This window comes from Papilio xuthus, unplaced genomic scaffold (genome assembly GCF_000836235.2).
Source record: "Papilio xuthus unplaced genomic scaffold, Pxut_1.1 DF828952.1, whole genome shotgun sequence".
Lineage (NCBI taxonomy): Eukaryota > Metazoa > Arthropoda > Insecta > Lepidoptera > Papilionidae > Papilio > Papilio xuthus.
In genome coordinates, this window is record NW_013529697.1 from 6674274 (window position 1) to 6692732 (window position 18459).

Genomic DNA, 18459 nt, shown 5'->3' on the forward strand with positions numbered 1-18459 from the left:
TTTTGTATAAAAATTTGTTAAATCTGATGATTTTTCTATCTATTAAAACAGGAATTATTGCACGACTACATATCAATCCTGTTATAAAATCATTGTATACCATAAAGTTACTAATATGTAATGAAATTTTACAAATACAAAACAAACTGTTTTATAGAGTTTCCATGTAAGTAAATTTAGGATTGACTAAAATGTGATCTTTACTGTCACGTGTTTTAGATGTTTTTCACTAAATGGATCGATTTGTTTTACGGAAGACTGTGACAGAGTGCTACTATTTATATTCTGAAGGATCTATTTTTGTGCTCCAAAAATATATACGCCTTGAGTTAATGCGGCGGAGAAGTGGGCGCGGCACGACGTCATAACGAGTAAATCATAATATGTTTATATGTTACTACATAACTACTCATATACATAAAAATAATTTAAAAATCTTATATATTTAACATAAATACTTCTAAAAATCTACTCTACAAATTATAGCACGTACTGTTCATAGTAAAATATATCATTATTTTTTTGTAAAATATTGACGCTTATTTTTTGTTTGCAGATTTTACGCAGTACATGGGAGACATGGAGGTCCAGGATTATAAGGCTTTAACTGGAGTAACTGACAGGTAGGTAAAAAAAGTACTCTGTTTAATGCAAAAAATGTGTATGAAAAATCCTTATATACTTACAATATATATATATATATAATCTCATCAGTATAATGTGTCACAACAAAGCGCTTAAGTCGACCTTTTTACTTGTCATATAAAATTATCCTTTTGATAGCGACTTCGACGGAAGGGTCCTTTCCAACTTCGAGGAAATCTCGCTATTCTTGCAACTGACGTCATCCATCTTGTTTTTCTTTTTTTTCGCTTCCGTGCTCATCCCAAATTCCTCTATTCGTCAAAGTGCAATATCATCAAATCACTGTAAAAGAAGTTCCATGATTCGAGCAGAGGGAAAAGGGGGTGAAATATTACAACGCGAACTACGCTTTGTAAAGGGCGAGTACTGTTAAGATTGTAAGCCACGTAAAGATATACTTTTCATTGCTAACAATTTCGAACATAGCATTTGTAACACTTGTGCATGGAAACAAATTGTAGATAGATAACATTAATATTATAGTATTTCTGATTGTATGTCTGCACATTATTAAAAACAAACAGAATTGGTAGCCTATGGATTCTACCAGACTATGTTCTATATGTATACCAAATTCATAGAGATCCGTTCAGCTGTTCTTGAGATACCTACAAACATCCATCCATCTAACCAAACATTCGCATTTATAATGTTAGTACGTCAAAATACTGTTTGTTTTTATTTATTCATTATTTAGCCACTGTTAGTTGTGGGTTTGATATTATTAAATAGCAACAGTTAGCTTATATTATATCTTTCTGTGTACAACATACCTGGCGTTTTTAGTAGCGGCATCTTGTGCCGAGTCACTCAAGGCGTATTTCATGGTACGTCGACTCACGAAATGATATTGTCAGAAATATGATTTGAGAAAGTAACAAATGTATTATGTACTGCAGTCTCTGTCGGGAGGAGCATGTGTTTGATCCTATATTGATCTCGCGCCGTTATAGATTTTATTATTGGAAAATATTTCTGCCACATCTTTTTGAAATATTCTTACTGACTGAAATGTGCCGTCTGTTGTTACTTTGGTATTTCATGTATTTATTCTTTGTGTAAGATATTTTAAAGCTGAATGAAAACATAGCAATTTTATCAAACGTATCTTTATACATAATATTCTATTTCGTACTATACTTTTAATGAGACTATTTAAATCGTAACATCTACGTTTTCCTACGAATCTACACTTGTATATAGTATATTAATTAAAATCAAATATGCCGTTTTCTACTACTAAACCTAGACCCGTGAAAATTTACCGTTAGTTAAAGGCAGTCTTAGTTCAAACCAAATAAGAGTAAATGTGAAACAAGGTTTTGCTGTAAACATCGTGGAGCGCTCAGCTTATGTAAATAGCAAATGCTTCGCTTCGCTTTGTTTGTACAACAAGCTTTAGGTCTATCTAAGTGAACAATGTATATCTTGTAAACACGTCTAATAATTTGTTTTAAAATTAATTTCCTACTAGCTGTCGCCCGCGACTCCGTCCGCGCGGAATAAAAAAAACTCAATAAGTAGCCTATTTGTTTTTCCAAACTATTTTCTACATCTATGAGAGATGCGCGATAATGAGATTTCAGCGAGATCCGTTCAGCCGTTTCTGGGATACCTTCAAACAAATATCCATTCATCCATCCATCTAAACATTCGCATTTTTAATATTACCAAGATATCATAATTCTGTTGTTAAAGTATGCAGAACCAAACAATTAAACAGTTTACAGATTAAGTATAGGCAAATACAATGTAGAACAATAGGGACATATAGGCTAGTGAATAAATAGTACAATTTGTATAGAATGCGTTAAGAGGACAGGGGGTCAGGTCAGGGGGTCTTTGAGTCGTGTAATCAATCAGGTAGGTGCGACCCCTCGTCTCTGGAGCGCGTCTTCACGCGCGGTCAACGCTAATCACGCGCTGAGGCGGACGGCACTTCACGCCCCAACGGCGATCTATACAGGTACTTATATAGAACACTGTCAGCTATTCTCGTATAGGGATTAGCACATTAATTAAGTAATGTATGTCGTCGACAGCTTGTGAACTTGGTTAGATTATAATTCGACTAGACATTGTTAAACAGATAGAAAGGTGAACGAATCCCTGACAATTAAACTTTTAAATAACTCCAATTATTTTTTATTAAACTCTTCAAAGAAAAGTTAGTTATAAAATAGTCATAAGATGTTAACAACAATACGTCTTCGTATCTTCAACTGTAACGAAGCTTATGACAATAGGTACTTCTTTCAAATGGCTTCTATTTCTATTGTAAACAAGACTACTTTGTTTCTGAAGTACAGACATCTTGACTTAATGTTATTGCATGCATATAAAAGTGATTGTTGACAAGTCGTTGTGTTTTATACGTTGTTATAATCCAGATAAGTATTTTCATTTCTAACATCTGTGGGTTTGAATAATCGTAAAACATTCTTACTGATAAAATTAATACGAATGTTTGGATGGGATGTTTAATCGTAGTTCCAGAACGGTTAAATGGATATTGATAAAATTTTTCAATTGTTATAATTTTTTTTTATTATATTATAAAAACTTTTAGGGTTAATGAAAAGCACTCTAGTGGGCAAAATCACTGCATAGTAATTGGATAACAATGTCTCACGACAAACAACGTTAAACGTAGCTTATGCAAATAATGAAAGCTAAGTGCTCCGCTCCACGTGTACAGGCTTTTACTCTGTTATCGACTAACTACTCAATTGTTTACTTAGCTACGTCTAAGTTGAAGGCACGATGGTATAGTGCGACATTTTGATATCCATATTATAGGAGACATATGCTTTGCGTTTACACTGAATGTGCAACAAATAAGTCACACCTGGACATTAATTACCGAAACAGATCAATTAGTAAACAATGGCCGAAACGTCTCACAAGGATTAGGCAATACAATCTGCATTGTATTTGACAAACGCCATTAGCTAATAGTCACGCGCAGCTGCAGTAAGAGCTACTAAGGGAAGGTACCCATACTACGTGACCCGTTTAGGGCGGAGGGGGAGCGGAGTTTTTAAAATACTACGGTCAGTAACAGGAGCGGGGGGGTTAGATTTTTCTCACGTAGTCATTAGTTGTTCTTATTCATAATTCACTAGTAATTTAAGTATGCATGCAGTCTTAAATAATTGTGAGTTATTTAAGACTGCATGCATACTTAAATTACTAGTGAATTATGAATAAGAACAACTAATGACAACTAAAAAAATAGGTCACGTAGTATGGGTATGTTCCCTAAACACAACATGACATATACTCATTACGAAATAAGATGCTACCTGTTTTAAACGCTCTTCGCATAAGCGATTTATAATTTAGAGCCTATTGTATTTGTATACAACTAAATTATACAGACTTGTTATGGTAAAATATGTATTTTAAATCACTCTTCAAATTTCATTTATTAAAAAAAAAATTATAGAATCTGATCTTTTTTTAATTTTAAATTAAAAACTCATCTATTTGTCGTAAGGCGTAGTCCAGTATACATTTTCAGCCATTTTATAAAATGATTAGTTTGAAAATAGAGCACAAGACAGAGGAAAATTATTGATAAAACGATCAAAACTATTAGGGTTGTCTAAATTTTTGCATATGTTTGCAATCGCTTATATTTGTCTTTTAGTGTTAATGAACTGTGTGAGTGCGCTCTCAAGCCGGCCATCAATATCAAAACTATCATTATCGCGAGTCTCCGAGGATCGATAAGCAATCAGTGGTCGCCAGGCTACCGGTATTACCTAGGGTTCTGATTAGTCCACGTCTAGCCTGACTCACTGCGGAGGCCATTAAAATGTTCCGTCTTCTCTATAATTTTTCAATAACCATTAAATTTTGATATTCATTACCTTGCTGCTGTTACAAGTTGCTAAATGGATCAAATAATAGATTATCTGTAGAATATGATTATGAATGATGAGTTGTAAGAGATCAAAAGATAATGGTTTTATTAAGAAATTGTCATGAAATTCATAATACGAAAATATTACATTAAATATATATATATATATATATATATATATACTTTAATCTCGAGTAAGCTTTGTACAATAGTATTAAAGCAAAAAGCAATATCATACAAATACCACAATTTTATTCTCGAGAACTGAGTATTATAAGAATATAAATCTGAAAATAAACCTGTATAATTTTACGCGTATAAGTTTCTGACAAAGCAACGTGAAATAAATCGCTAGTGAACGTCTCGTTTGTACACTGTACTTGTCAAAGTTGCTACTGCTATTTCTAAATATGTGATAATTTTACTTATAAACTTTCGCCTATTTACACAATACATTGCGTAGGAACGTCTAGTATTGCTAACGATGTACCGAGGTTAGCAAGCAATGTATAACGTAGTATTTCACGAAATCGTATTTCCAAATTTATTTCCCGCTCTCATGGTAACAAGAAACGGGCGTCTTGTCGTATCTGAGTATAGACGAGGGCACTCGACAACTTTATTTATGAGAGAACTTGTCGACTGGTCTGGGCGGCTGAGCCCTTGGAAAATCATGAGGGGTAAATTCTCTTGGAGTTTATTATATTTCAAACTACTTTCCAGATTGTATAATTCTATTATAGATGCTTACAAATATATAGCATATAAAACGAAACCTCAAAGGGCTGTCAAAAGTCAGTAACATTACTTATAAAGATTTTATCAACCCTAACAATAAATCAGGCTTCTTTTGTTTCTTTTATTAGATCTATAAAGGTTCGGAACAAGATAAAAATTAAATATTTAAATCATAGGTAGAGTTTACAAAGAATCATGTATTCAACAAACTATCTCAACGTAATCTCGACAGAAGCATCACAGCAGAATAACAAAAGGACCGTCTATCCGGTCAGCAATCTAACCTCAACATTTCGCGTCCAACACGCTTCTATTCTCTTATCTGTTATTAAATCCAGTAACTATGCACGGAGCGGGTCAATTTTCAATTACGTCAGCTGTTAACGTGTTGCCTTTATCAGTAACTAGCAATGGCGTAATCGATCACTTTTGAACCCAATTATCGATCCTTAATCCTGTAGCCGCTAGCTTGTTTGAAAAAAAAACTATCGCTTCCATCGACCAATCAGCTTTAATTTTATCTAGATGTTCAACTTCAATTCTGATCGAAGTAATCGTAAAAAGTCGGAGCGCTTTTATCGCTTGAAGGTGATTGGACATAGAATGAGATATATGACTTCCAATATTTTGAATTGAAACTTTAGAATTCGCGTTGATATTTTACAACAAGCTTTAATGTTTGTGTGTTTTATAATTTGAAGATTGATTTTTCGTTTTACTAGCTTAAACCGACATGCATTGCAAGACCAAAGTCTAATTATTGCTAGAAAAATGTTTGACTCACAAGCCTGTGTTGTTCACAAAACTTGTCTAACGTCATCAAAGTTTCATGATAATCCAGTGATAGAACGCATAAGGTACAAACATGAAACTGTGATCTTTGTAAAGTTGCATTATTTTATAAAAATAATAGCAAGTGCCCGCGACTCTGTCTTCATGGAATTAAAAAAATCTAGGCATAAATACGTTATATAAATATGTCGAGGTTAGTGTTGCTTCCCAACAGTGAAAGAATGTTACAAACAGGTTCAGTAGCCTGTTTAATACTACACAGTCAAAAATTTTATCTTCATAATCATACTTTTTACTAATATAATAAATGCGAATTTTTAGATGGATGGATGTATGTTTGTTTGAAGGTATCTCTGGAACGGTTCCACTGATCTTGATGAAATTTGGCACAGATGTAGAACATAGTCTGGGAAAACACATAATCTAGTCAGTAAGTTTTTTTTTTATTCCGCGCAAACGCAATCGCGGGCGATAGTTAGTATAGTATAGATTAAATGACATTCACAAGAAGTAGAACCCTGATTCGATATTACATATATTAATAATCGTTTGTCAGTCACATATCAATACGCGAGAGAACTGAGCATTTCTTTGATGCAGTGTCCTTATGCATTGCGAGTTATCTGCGCAATGGCTTTTTAATATCTGTAATGAAAGCTGCAAATATGATGCGAGACTTTGCTTGCACTGAGCGGGTGCCAACGTATTCGCATGGGGACATAGTGTTGGTAAAACGTTGTACGGACGCGAGAATTTTTATTATAATCATATCATGTACATTGCAGTTTGTAAAGGTGTACTTTTTATGTTTTTTAAATATTTTTAATCTGTTCATAATGTATCACATCATAGGATAGTTAGTCCGTTCTCCATAGAACTTTTAAGTTTTATTTTTGGAGAATGGATTTCCATGTATGTAGTAAAAAGGTTTTGGATTACCAAAATTTTAAATGTTGATTGAGGGTCCTGCACTAAAGGCTCAAGTATAATATTTTAGCTGACTATTTCAATTACAAAACCATATGAAAAACTAATGTTATTTATCTTTAGATACAGTTGATTTATTTCAGTTTGAAATATTGTAAATAATTAACCTGAAGTTTTTTGCTATTCCCGCTCCGCGCGCGTTATGTAGCCACTTTCCTGGTTTCATTTAGCCGCGCGCCGCTGTCGGCGCGGCTGGCGAGCGACTCTGGTGCATTAGTAAATTACTCACGTACGCGCGGCCCGTACTCTTAAAACTTGGAATTTGTCGCGAGCTTTTACACCGAACTCCCAACTAATTTGTTTAATTAACATTGGCCGCCCAGTGGCAGGATTACCGAGTTTCCTATCTCGTGTTGATTAATGTTTTGTTATCATTAACACGTAATTTTATATGAATACTAGCAGTCGCCCGCGACTCTGTTTGCGCAGAATAAAAAAACTTAATTAGTAGCTTATGTGTTCTTCCAGACTATGTTCTACATCAAGGTCCGTTGAGCTGTTCTGGAGATACCTTCAAATAAACATCCATCCATACATACAACCAAACTTTCGCATTTAATATTATTAAGATAAGATCTATCATATTTAATTATCTTCCTGTTACTAGGAAACTCATTTTTATCCATTAAAAGGATGTACGTCGTAAAAAACGTCTAATAAAACGTCTAAATATAGACCTTTTTAGCTCGACTAGACTAGACTGGTGTGATTGGCAGATAGCGGTCAATAGGGTTAACATTATTGTAGATATGACAAAATAAATCTCCAATAATAATGTTTTATTCCATATTCCATTACTCGTAAGTCGTGGCCATGAGAATTCGTCGCGCTCTACGCTTTCGAGGCGTGTCGTTAAGCTAAGTTATTGGCTCAGGTACGCTAACTTGTACTTATTGTGTGCTCTCAAGTGCTTTTTAACTATACGTTTTTAGTAGAAGAATATAAAAGTATACCTTGCGAAAATAGTGTTTTTATTGTGTTTTCTAAGAATTTTAAAATTGTAAAAAAAATCTCTTAACTTTTATGGGTTATTATTTTCTTTTATTATTTTACATGATATGATCATGCATTTATTAATTCACTGCTAAAATTCTGATGTTCTTTTAATTCAATGGGCTTCAAAACTTTTGTCAAACTGCCAGTGATAAGTCAGCTTTAATTTAATCTCACTCACACAACTAAATGTAATGAGTGTATTAACTCACACGCACGCGCTCAAATACATGAATGAACTTTGTAATATGAATGCAACCGTGTCTATTTCCAATTATCTAGTGCACGCGGGATTATTAAAGATAACGGGTTAACGCCGACTTGTCAACACTTCGCCCACACGACACTGACGTGCCTCGCGATCGCCGCGGCATCGTCTCGCCATCGCCTTAATCCCACTCAATCGCCGCTGCGATAGCGAAGCACGACGATGTCGCATGGGCGAAGAATTGAGCAATGCGCTTTAACCTTCAATTGTCATTGAATGAATATGTTGTAGCTAAAATTCCTTTTTAACCGTAGAATTACAATGCGTTGACTCTTGTACTAGTTCTTATTGTCATCCCTTTCATTATATTTGACAAAACACAGACAACAATATTTAAACAAGTGTCACAACAGTAGAATTATACGGTTAAATTTACAAACACATTGAAAGATCTCTGCATTTTTTTGACTACAATCCAAGCGTATAACATGAAATCGGGAAGTGTTGGAAGTTGTTATAAAAGTTTTTTCATTCGACTGCTTGGTTTTTAATCAGTAGACTTTGGATGCTGTCCAGTTGCGAGACATTGGCATGCAGTAAGATTTTTAATCAGAACTCTCGAGGCGCTCTGTCAAAATATAAAACTACCCGCACTTTCAATCCTCACAAACTTTGCTAAAACTCCGTTCTTCGTTGTGATTTTTTCATTACCGGTACCAGTTTGTAATTATCCCTTTATGGCCGAGCATAACTAAAGGTTTAAAATGCCAATGTGTTGTTAGTTTTGAAAACTAATTAATTATATTAGCTACATTTAAAGGGCTCACGAAGTATTTATAGAAGATATATGAACATTATATCTGTATGACCGAATATTCGGTCGAAGTTTGGTCCGTTACCCCTTGTTTATATTGAAATATGATAGGGACGCAGATGTGAACCCCTGATGCTAATCCCAATGTTTAATCGACCGATAACGCCTGATGACTCTGCCCGAAGTATAGTAAGAAATATAGACATTTTATTAATGTCATGTATGTGTCAAAGATTAATATTTATGGGCCTTACCGTAAAAATCTTAGACTTTCAAATAAGTTTTTCTTAAATATACGGCAACTCTTACATACCGTGAATAACGAAAGGTGCAGATTCTTGTCAAGTCATCGCTATTGAGATATTATTATAACTATTCTTACAAAATTCTATGCGGACGAATAAACGAATAATAACACTACACTACCCATATCCAAATCAGTGTGGTGATACCACTTTACAGTGAAACATATAACCATTTTGAGGTCCGTAATTTCAATCAGAGACGACAGTGTCAAATTATATTTTATGGGGTAATACAGTATGATTTAAAGTTTATTAAAACAATCGGTATATTAAACATACTATATATTAAAAGTTCTTATTCTTCAAAATTGAGTGCGTAATTTCTCTTGATAATTTTAAATTGTCTACAAATCTTCAATATCTTCCTTTACTTATACTATGCATGTGGAAAAGTGGTGGTGTCACTCACCACTCATCCTGATGAAGGGCCCCCGATGGGCTCGAAACTAATCGGTGCCGCCACCGGTCGAATATACGTGAGTGTTTAGCCGTGTTTATATATCAGTTTAGTATAAAGTCTCACGAAAGTTTGAATAATTTAATATGCATGTGGGGTTAGCGCATCAGGTTTTTGTCCACCAAATACCTATCTATTTTGGTCTTTACTCTCATATTATTCATGTCTCCTTTCATATACAATCATCAAACTTAATCTCAGCTTCGTAGCTATGAGTAATTTAGTTGTTTCGGATTTAAACCGTTTCATGGACCCCTAACCCCCGGAGATTTGAATATTATTAGCGTACATCTTTGGTAGGCTATGAAATGTGGGCTTGAGCATGTATCAATCAATTTGACGCCAATAAAGTGATTAGCGTCTTGTATTTCATTGCCAGTTTACACCCTGGAGCGATATTTATTATGTAAATACGTATTTTGACTTAATTGAGGTGTAATAAATTAGATTTTAAACCCAGTATAACATCTTTTATATTTGCTGACAGCTTACAGCTGGCTCGACTTGTGAAGAACCACGACCACACAGAAGATAGGTGTGAAGTGGAAGTCATTCCGTGTTTCTTTTGATGCGTGTGCATGATACAGGCCTAATTTTAGTCCTTTAACCCTTACCACGTTTTTTTTGTAAGAAGAGTTGGGAAGAGGAAATAGGAGGGGTGTATGTAATCGAATCGGGTGTAGGTAACCTTATCCAAGTTGAGCAGTATTTTTTTAAGTATTATTCTTCCATCTTTGGTTTCTGTTTATTATTCCATCATAACTTGTTATAAAGTTTCTTCAGCATATTTGAATCGTAAAAACTTAATACACTCGTTTTGAGTACAGCTAACATCAACTCTTGGTAGACGACGCGTCTTCGCTGAGAAATTTCCATAAATCAATTTCAATACAAACACCTCTTAGTGAACTCCGTCTGCGGTCTTGAAAAACAGGTGGGGAACCACATGGAGCGAATTCCGTTGGACAAAATAATGGATTGTTTTAAAAGGTCTTAAGATTAATATTTCACGTTAGCTCACCTTGTCTTATTTGTTAACTACAAAATTCTTCAAGATGTTACAATTCTAAAATTTTTAATCTTTATTTCACTTGGTTTAAAAAGTATCTTGTCATTTAAATAATATTTTAGGTCATCTAGTTCCCTTACTAAACAACCTTGGATAGAGTGGTTAATTGCCTTAAATTATTTTCGGTCAACGTATTTGTGAGCTCTCTTTGTACAATTCTTTCAAGACGTCCTAGAAAGACTGAAGCTTTTACCTTAGTAAATCCGCTACAACTAGGACCTCCTGTATATGAGTGGATGTGGGGGTCGCGTTGGTAACTTCGCGACAGTTGGAAGGCGGTTATAGTGATCAAATTGAATCGGCCCCGACAAGCACAGGCGAATGCTAAACATGTGACGTGGAGAAATTTATTTAATACAGGAATGTTTTGTTTTTATCTCAGTTTGTATCTACGAATTTGTTATCCCACTTTCTTTGTGTTAATTTTGTATCTTATATTTGTATCTAGGGTGTTATAATTCTGTGTTTAAATACGTTCAATTTGTATATTGTATTGCTTGCGATTACTGTTTAAATCATACTTGGGGGGATTTGCCGTAATCGCCACGCCAATGACGTGGTCAAGGTTGCGGGAGCGTCCTGGATACGGATGGCACAAGATCGGTCATCGTGGCGATCTTTGGGGGAGGCCTATGCCCAGCAGTGGGCGTCTCATGGCTGAGTAGATAGATAGGTAGACTGTTCAAATTAACGCCTTATTTAAGTACAAGTGAAGTGTAACTCGCACAAAAAGAAAAACGAAAGTTTGGATGTTTGGATGCATGTTTGTTACAATGTATCTTCAAAACAGCATGGATCTAATTGAAATTTACAATAGATGTAGAACATCACATAGGCTACTTAACAAGTTTTTCTTTTAATTCAGCGCCGACGTAGTCGCACGCTCAAGCTAGATATAATATGTAATTGAAATACCCAATTAACCTATAAAAGAGTAATAGAAATCACATATTTCTTATAATTAATTTCACTGAATAAACCTTACCTATTCCTTATAGGTGATTAATAAATTCATTGCGCAATTTTTGGCTAGACTTTATCTAGCCTCTATCTAGTCTCAATCCTAATGGACAATAGGTCTACTGTTTTATATTAAATCACTTTCCAAAACTGAAGGTGCTCGTAATTTACCTGTCCCAGGGGCCTGAGGGGCGCAATACTTGTGGATCAGCCACGCGTGAACTGAATTATATGTGCCTACTTAGTACAATTGTACTCAATAGTGTATTAAGAATTTAATGTTAATTATGTAAATTAAAAATATTTATTTTTTAGGTCATATAAAATACCAGTACTGTGTTGTAGCTATTAATACGGCAGATTGAATCTTATATAGGTAGATGCCATGTGTGTATATTATTGTATATTTTTAACGAATATTTGAATATTTTTAAAGGAAACAAATTAAAACACTGGATATTTTCTAGAGTTTTTGGATTTCAAATAAATTATTAATATATTCGTCTCTACTTTTACTGACTAAAACAAGGATGTTGTTGACATATTACGTACATTGCTATGTATAATGTTAATTTGTATTTTTTTATACAGTATCCATTTTAGTTAACGACTGTACACATCCCAAATTTGTACTGAAAGATTCGGCTTTGGGTACGATTTACATACACGCACCTAAATTCCAGTCCGCTTACGTGAGACCGCGTCTCGTTTTCGCGACCGTTCTGTGTTGTAGCATTCGCTCTGGTCACTCCGTGTAAGCCCAGCCTAAGTTCAACCGTCATAAATATTTACCGCTAATGCGGTACAACCGGCCACTCGAGTACGGAAAGATTTTACTGCTTTGACCTCTGTTTATGGACCGTAAAATAATGAGTTTTAGTAATATACGATTAACTTCTGTATTTACATAAGTAATTGTTTCATTGAACATAGAACGTAATACTAAAGAAATAAATTTAAATCAATTTTCTAACGAGTAACAATCTTACTAATATTTAAAATGCGAATGTTAGGATAAATGCATGAATGGGTAGATGGATGATTTGAAGGTATCTCCAGAACGGCTGAACAGATATCGATGAAATTTTGCATTCATATAGTCTAGACGAACACATAGGTTACTACTAGTTAAGTTTTTTTTTTTTATTTCGCGCGTACGGAGTCGCAGACGACAGCTAGTCTTTAATAAAAGCTATACAGTAATATGCTACATTACTATTCGTAGCACTTCGTAGCATTAATTTTCAGTGTCGATGGATAATCGATCTTCAGTTTAAAATAGATTATATTTTAATTGCCTTTATAAATAAACACGTTAAGTACAGTTTCGAAGTTAGATGGTTAGGTTGTCGAGGCAAACTATTCTCATTCGTCCAACAGCTCGTAAATTTAAACTTTGAGGGTACTTTGTTGTATGTTTACTCGAGCAGTGATATCACATACATTGTGACTTTGTGATTTGTTAAACGTATGGACTTACGTATTTTAAAGCTATTTAAAATGTGTATTTTATTACATTTATAAATCATAATTATGTATAGATAGAGATGTAGATAAATATGACTAAATATGTCAGGACAAAGAGCGTCTGTGACTCAGGGGTCAAGCACTTGACTTGCAAACTGCAGGTCCAGGGTTCGAATCCCGCCATGTACCAATGTGTTTTTGATTTCTAATTTACATATGTACATTAGTCCGACGTTCTTACGGTGAAGGAAAACATCGTGATGCAACCTCCAGATATCTGAGAAGAAATTCAAAGATATGTATTATTAAGTATTTTACTGGACAAGGCGAGTTGGCCGCAGTGTACGTATTAAAACCATAACTTTGTACTTCTATAAAATCCATCGAAACCAATTCGAAGATTCATAAACTCGACCTCATTTCAACATTTCATGTTTTCTAACAAGGTACCTTTTACCTTAGGCAATTTTTATTTTATTTTTTATTATTTCGTTAATTTTGACACGGCGAGTCATGATATCTATAGAAACATTGTACGTCTGCGTCTTTAAATTTAACTACTGTCCTAAAAATAACGAGAAAAAAAACAACAGTTGAGAAATTAAATTAAACTCGTGAAAGTGATAAACTTTTATATATACAACACTAGCTAACAAGTCACTGTTATCGCTACAATGGATGTACTCGAGAACTTTCAAACTGATCGTAAGAAGATCAAAGTCAGCTTACTGGGTTTCTTTTTACGTCGTGAATAAAATACAACACGACGAAGTTTCATAAGTAAAAAGGTGTTTTTCAAGAATAAACTCTAAGAAGAAAATTAAGTTAGGGATTACTGAATGTTTATTCCAAACAACAGCGAGAATTGAGTATAACTTATAGTTTTGGAGTACGTACATATTATACACTAGCAGTCGCCTGTGACTTAGTCAGTACAGAACTAATAAAAAGTTGCCTCTAATATGCCTGTGTGCATCAGCTACCTTCCAGTCCAAGTCCCGTCAAAATCGGTCTGGCCGTTGCGGAGACTACACGGAACAAACGCGGCCTTGCGGACACACAGACAGGTGTTTTGTCTTCGGTATGATTTATTCAATTCCTAAATATTAACTCGATGTTAAATTTCAATTTTCTTGTTTCAAAATGAGTTGAAATTCTATTTAATACTAAAACATAGAAAATGATTTATTATAGTATGTTATATTTGAGAAAGTTTAAAATTGTTTCAACATTCGGTCGAGAGATGGCAGGAGCAGCGCTCGTACGTTGAATTCCTACAGGAGTACCTGTTGCTGGCCTCATCAATCATTGCTGGAATATCTTTTCCTGCGTTCTTCTCGATCCCTTGCACGATTTGCATTAGTTCGCTTCATAAATTCAATTGGGATCTGTAATCAATCAGATTCTTTTACAAATTGAGATTCATTTTTATTCAAAATTTGATTATTTCGGACTTTTTGGCCTTGGAAGATTATTACACTGCTATGATTATTGACAGCCATTCGAAACTGCAGTTTTATCAATATTAATTTACCTACATTTTATCTGATTTTATACTAAATAACTAATAAGTATTATAATGGGAAAAAACTGGCATTTAAATGTTGACCTTTATTTTTACATTAAATTACTACTAAGAAAAAAAAACGAATTCGAAATATTATTTCTTTATCAAGGCCATTGACTTTATATTACTTTACGTGGGTTAATCATAAGTGTGCCAACTCTATTGTCGGTGTCACGCCGTCCGAACGTCCCTTTGTCTCCTCTCTCTACGAAGGCAAATTTTAATCCGTTTAAAAGTCTTAAATCTTTCACGAACTCGCGAAATAACTTTGGAAACTTATTCTGCATTAAAGCTGAAAAGAAAGTTTGGGTTCACTATTTAAATATTATTTTAACTATTACATTTTATGTTACAATTTGAATATTTAGAAAGTAACACTCTAACAAATTATAACAGTGTCGCTTAGTAAATTTTAGATTAGAACCGCTTCTATAAAGTAATAGCTGCCCCCGCGACTCTGTCTGGGAGGAATTAAAAAAAAACTTTATTACTAGCCTATATGTTCTTAAAGGTTTTATGCTACATCTGTGTCAAATTTCAGAAAAATACATGCAGCCGTTCTGGAGATACCTTGTAATAAACATCCATCCATCCAAACACTCGCATTTATAATATTAGTTAGATAGAATTGGAGTCTAGAGGTAATAGGAAGAAATCACAGTTTGAATTTAACAGTAGTAGAGTCCGCTTTAACATCTTCGCACCAATTGGCCCGGCTCGCCCGGTAAAATACCACGACCACACAGAAGACAGGCGTGAAGTGGAAGCAATTCCGCGTTTCGTCTGATGAGTGTGCGTCCCGGAGGCCTAATTTAGTCCTCTTTCCCTTCCCAGTCTTTTCTTTAAAAGGAAAGGATGGGTAGTGGAAGTGGACTTTCCGGATGAGAGCATGCATGGAAAGGGAAAATATTTTCTTTCTGTGCATCCTCTCCTCCGTCGATTAAAGGTAGGCAACCCATATGCAATTGCTTATGTCTATGGGCAACGGTCACTTCGCTATTTCAGCGATTCCAGGTGGCCGCTCGCTCGTTTGCCACCTTATGATATAAAAAAAAATTGTCAAAAAAACATACAAAATAACAATAAAATAATTAGTAGTAACTTTATCTATAAATAAAATTACTCTATATCTCTCGAAAACATAGTATTGTAACTTCTTTTTGTACCGACGACAGACGATGAATTTCAATTATCAAAATGTACAGATTAAAAAATATATATCTGAGGAAAGCAGCTCGGAAAATTTATCAAAGAAATCAACAAGGTCGAATGCGATACAAAGGAATTGCTAGAATATGTGGATACTGAACACTTCATAAATAACGAACAACGACACAAATACGTCCGGAACGGCCTCCTGTCTCCGTCCCATTGTGGCGTAGCATCTGAATAGCTATCCTATTCTCATTTCTCTCATGCTGTTTGTATATAACAAAGAACAACAAAGACTTTATTAACACATTATGAATGTAGATAAAGCTTCAAAAACTATATTGAAGGTCGCTCTAAATTGTTATAAGAAAATCAATATGTAAAAAGGCGTAATTTATCTTACTAATATTATAAATGCGAATGTTTAGATGTATGGATAGATGTTTGTTTGAAGGTATATTTGAAATTACTGCATGGATCTTGCTGAAATTTGGCATAGATTTAGAACACAGTCTGGAAAACACATAGGCTACTTATTATGTGGTTTTTAATTCCGCGCGGACGGAGTCGCAAGCGTTAGCTAGTCTAGGAATCAGACATATAAATAGTAAAAAATAGAAATAAGATATTCGTCGATTATAGAGTGACCTAAAGATAATGCATTTGTTAATAATAAAGTAAAAAACAATCCCTCATATCAGGGCAACGTTTATTGCTATCAGCGGTCAGTATGTATCAGTCTCGCTGTCCGTCGGTATAATTTACGGTCGGTCGGGCGGCCGTAATTTGGACAAATTATAACGGCTGCGAAGGGAAATTGTGCCGGTGCGGACCACAGACGGCCGAAAAATTAGAACCGACACGCCGCGCTTTCAATCACCGACCCTACGTTTCTTTTAACCGAGTTACTGAACGTTTGTTTTCTGTAATTTAGTATTTTTACACGGGAATACAAATTTAAGAAAGATTTTTAACATCTATATTATGTAAACGTTATCATTTTGTTGCATTTGTAAAAATACTATTCTAATTTGTTGAAAATGTCCTAAATTGATGACATAATAGGTGTTAATACTAAATGGTCACATAATAAATTTTAATTGAGAAAAAAAAAAGAAAAAAATTAAAAACAAAGAGTCTACTATTTCATAGGTCTACATATATGATATATTTCCACCTAATAAATAAGAATTTACAATAGTTTTCATAACAGCAAGTCACGTTTCATCTTCATATCAGCCTTTAGGGCGTTAATTATCGTTGGTTTAAAAATTTTTAGACATTGAAAATTCTAAGTAAAACGAAATGAAAAAATCTTGATATACGTTTAATCAAATAACAATTTTCCAATTAACTCGGAATACGTTGAAACAACTTTGCTAAATTAATATTCTTCAGCTGAGGTCCTCGGTGAATGCTTAATTTATTTATTCTTAAAAATTATTTTCCTTAGCCGACCGCAAAATCTGTTCCAATTAAAAACCGCGTCGAAAACACGCGAGCCTCACGGGTCGCCGTTGTAGTGCGCGGTTTTGTTCGCATTTATTATGAAGGCCTTTAAAGGAAAATATTACTTTTAATACACGAGAATGACTGTTTATGTTTTTACATGAAGATTAAACGGTTGTGCTGCAACTTTTGTTTTATTATTTGATTATAAAAATATTAAAATATGTTGAAATCACGGTTATTAAAGGATTGACTGTGGGTTTTTGGAAATCTCATTTTAAAACATCTTTGTTTTGTCAAAGATAATAACAGGGGTGACGATATGTTTTATATAAAGATTTTGGTCTTAGAAACAAACTGTTATTGTCGTGAGTTAAAGACTGTCTTCTAAAGAATTGTCAGTATTTTACTGATCTTCATTAATCTTGCCGGGAGCTGAAAGTTTTTGTAAAATAAAATTGGACTCGCAAAGGAACAGGAGCGTATTATAAATGATTACGAGTATTATTATAATTGAATATTATAATTTGTAAATTTCAATGTAAACGCTGTTTGTAGAAGCTAGCATGCACTATGTGATCAATCACGCACGTCGGCGCGTCCTGTCGCCATCGCTTCACCTTGTTTTATTGCCGGCCGGCTGTTGACGGACGCGTTTTCCATTGCCCTACCAGCCTGTTGATGACGTAATTAATAAACTGACAGCGTTATACCTCAACCTCTTTCGTGTCTTACTCTTTTATCATATAGGATCTTAGAAAAATAGCTTTCAGGGGGCTAGACTAAGTGCATTCGCCCCGAAACGATTCCATAAAGAAATTTTAAAAATGTACAGAACTATCCCGTGACAATTACGTGACATATCGAAAGTTATTGTCAGTTCTGTACATTTTTGAAGTTCATTATGCTTTTTTATCCTCTTCGTCGATCGTTTACTATGTTCGGTAAGTAACATTTCAATATTTTAGTACATTAAATATTGTGGTAC

General features: G+C 34.3%; 1 protein-coding gene across 2 annotated transcripts in view; it reads left to right on the forward strand.

Moving 5' to 3' along the window:
- Positions 1-18459, forward strand: part of LOC106125466 (CUGBP Elav-like family member 1) — a 257820-nt gene that overhangs the window by 26369 nt on the left and 212992 nt on the right. For both annotated transcript variants that reach the window (XM_013322725.1, XM_013322741.1), the window contains exon 3: positions 557-623. In XM_013322725.1, coding sequence (XP_013178179.1) covers positions 557-623 — 67 coding nt within the window. The remainder of the gene's footprint in view (positions 1-556; positions 624-18459) is intronic.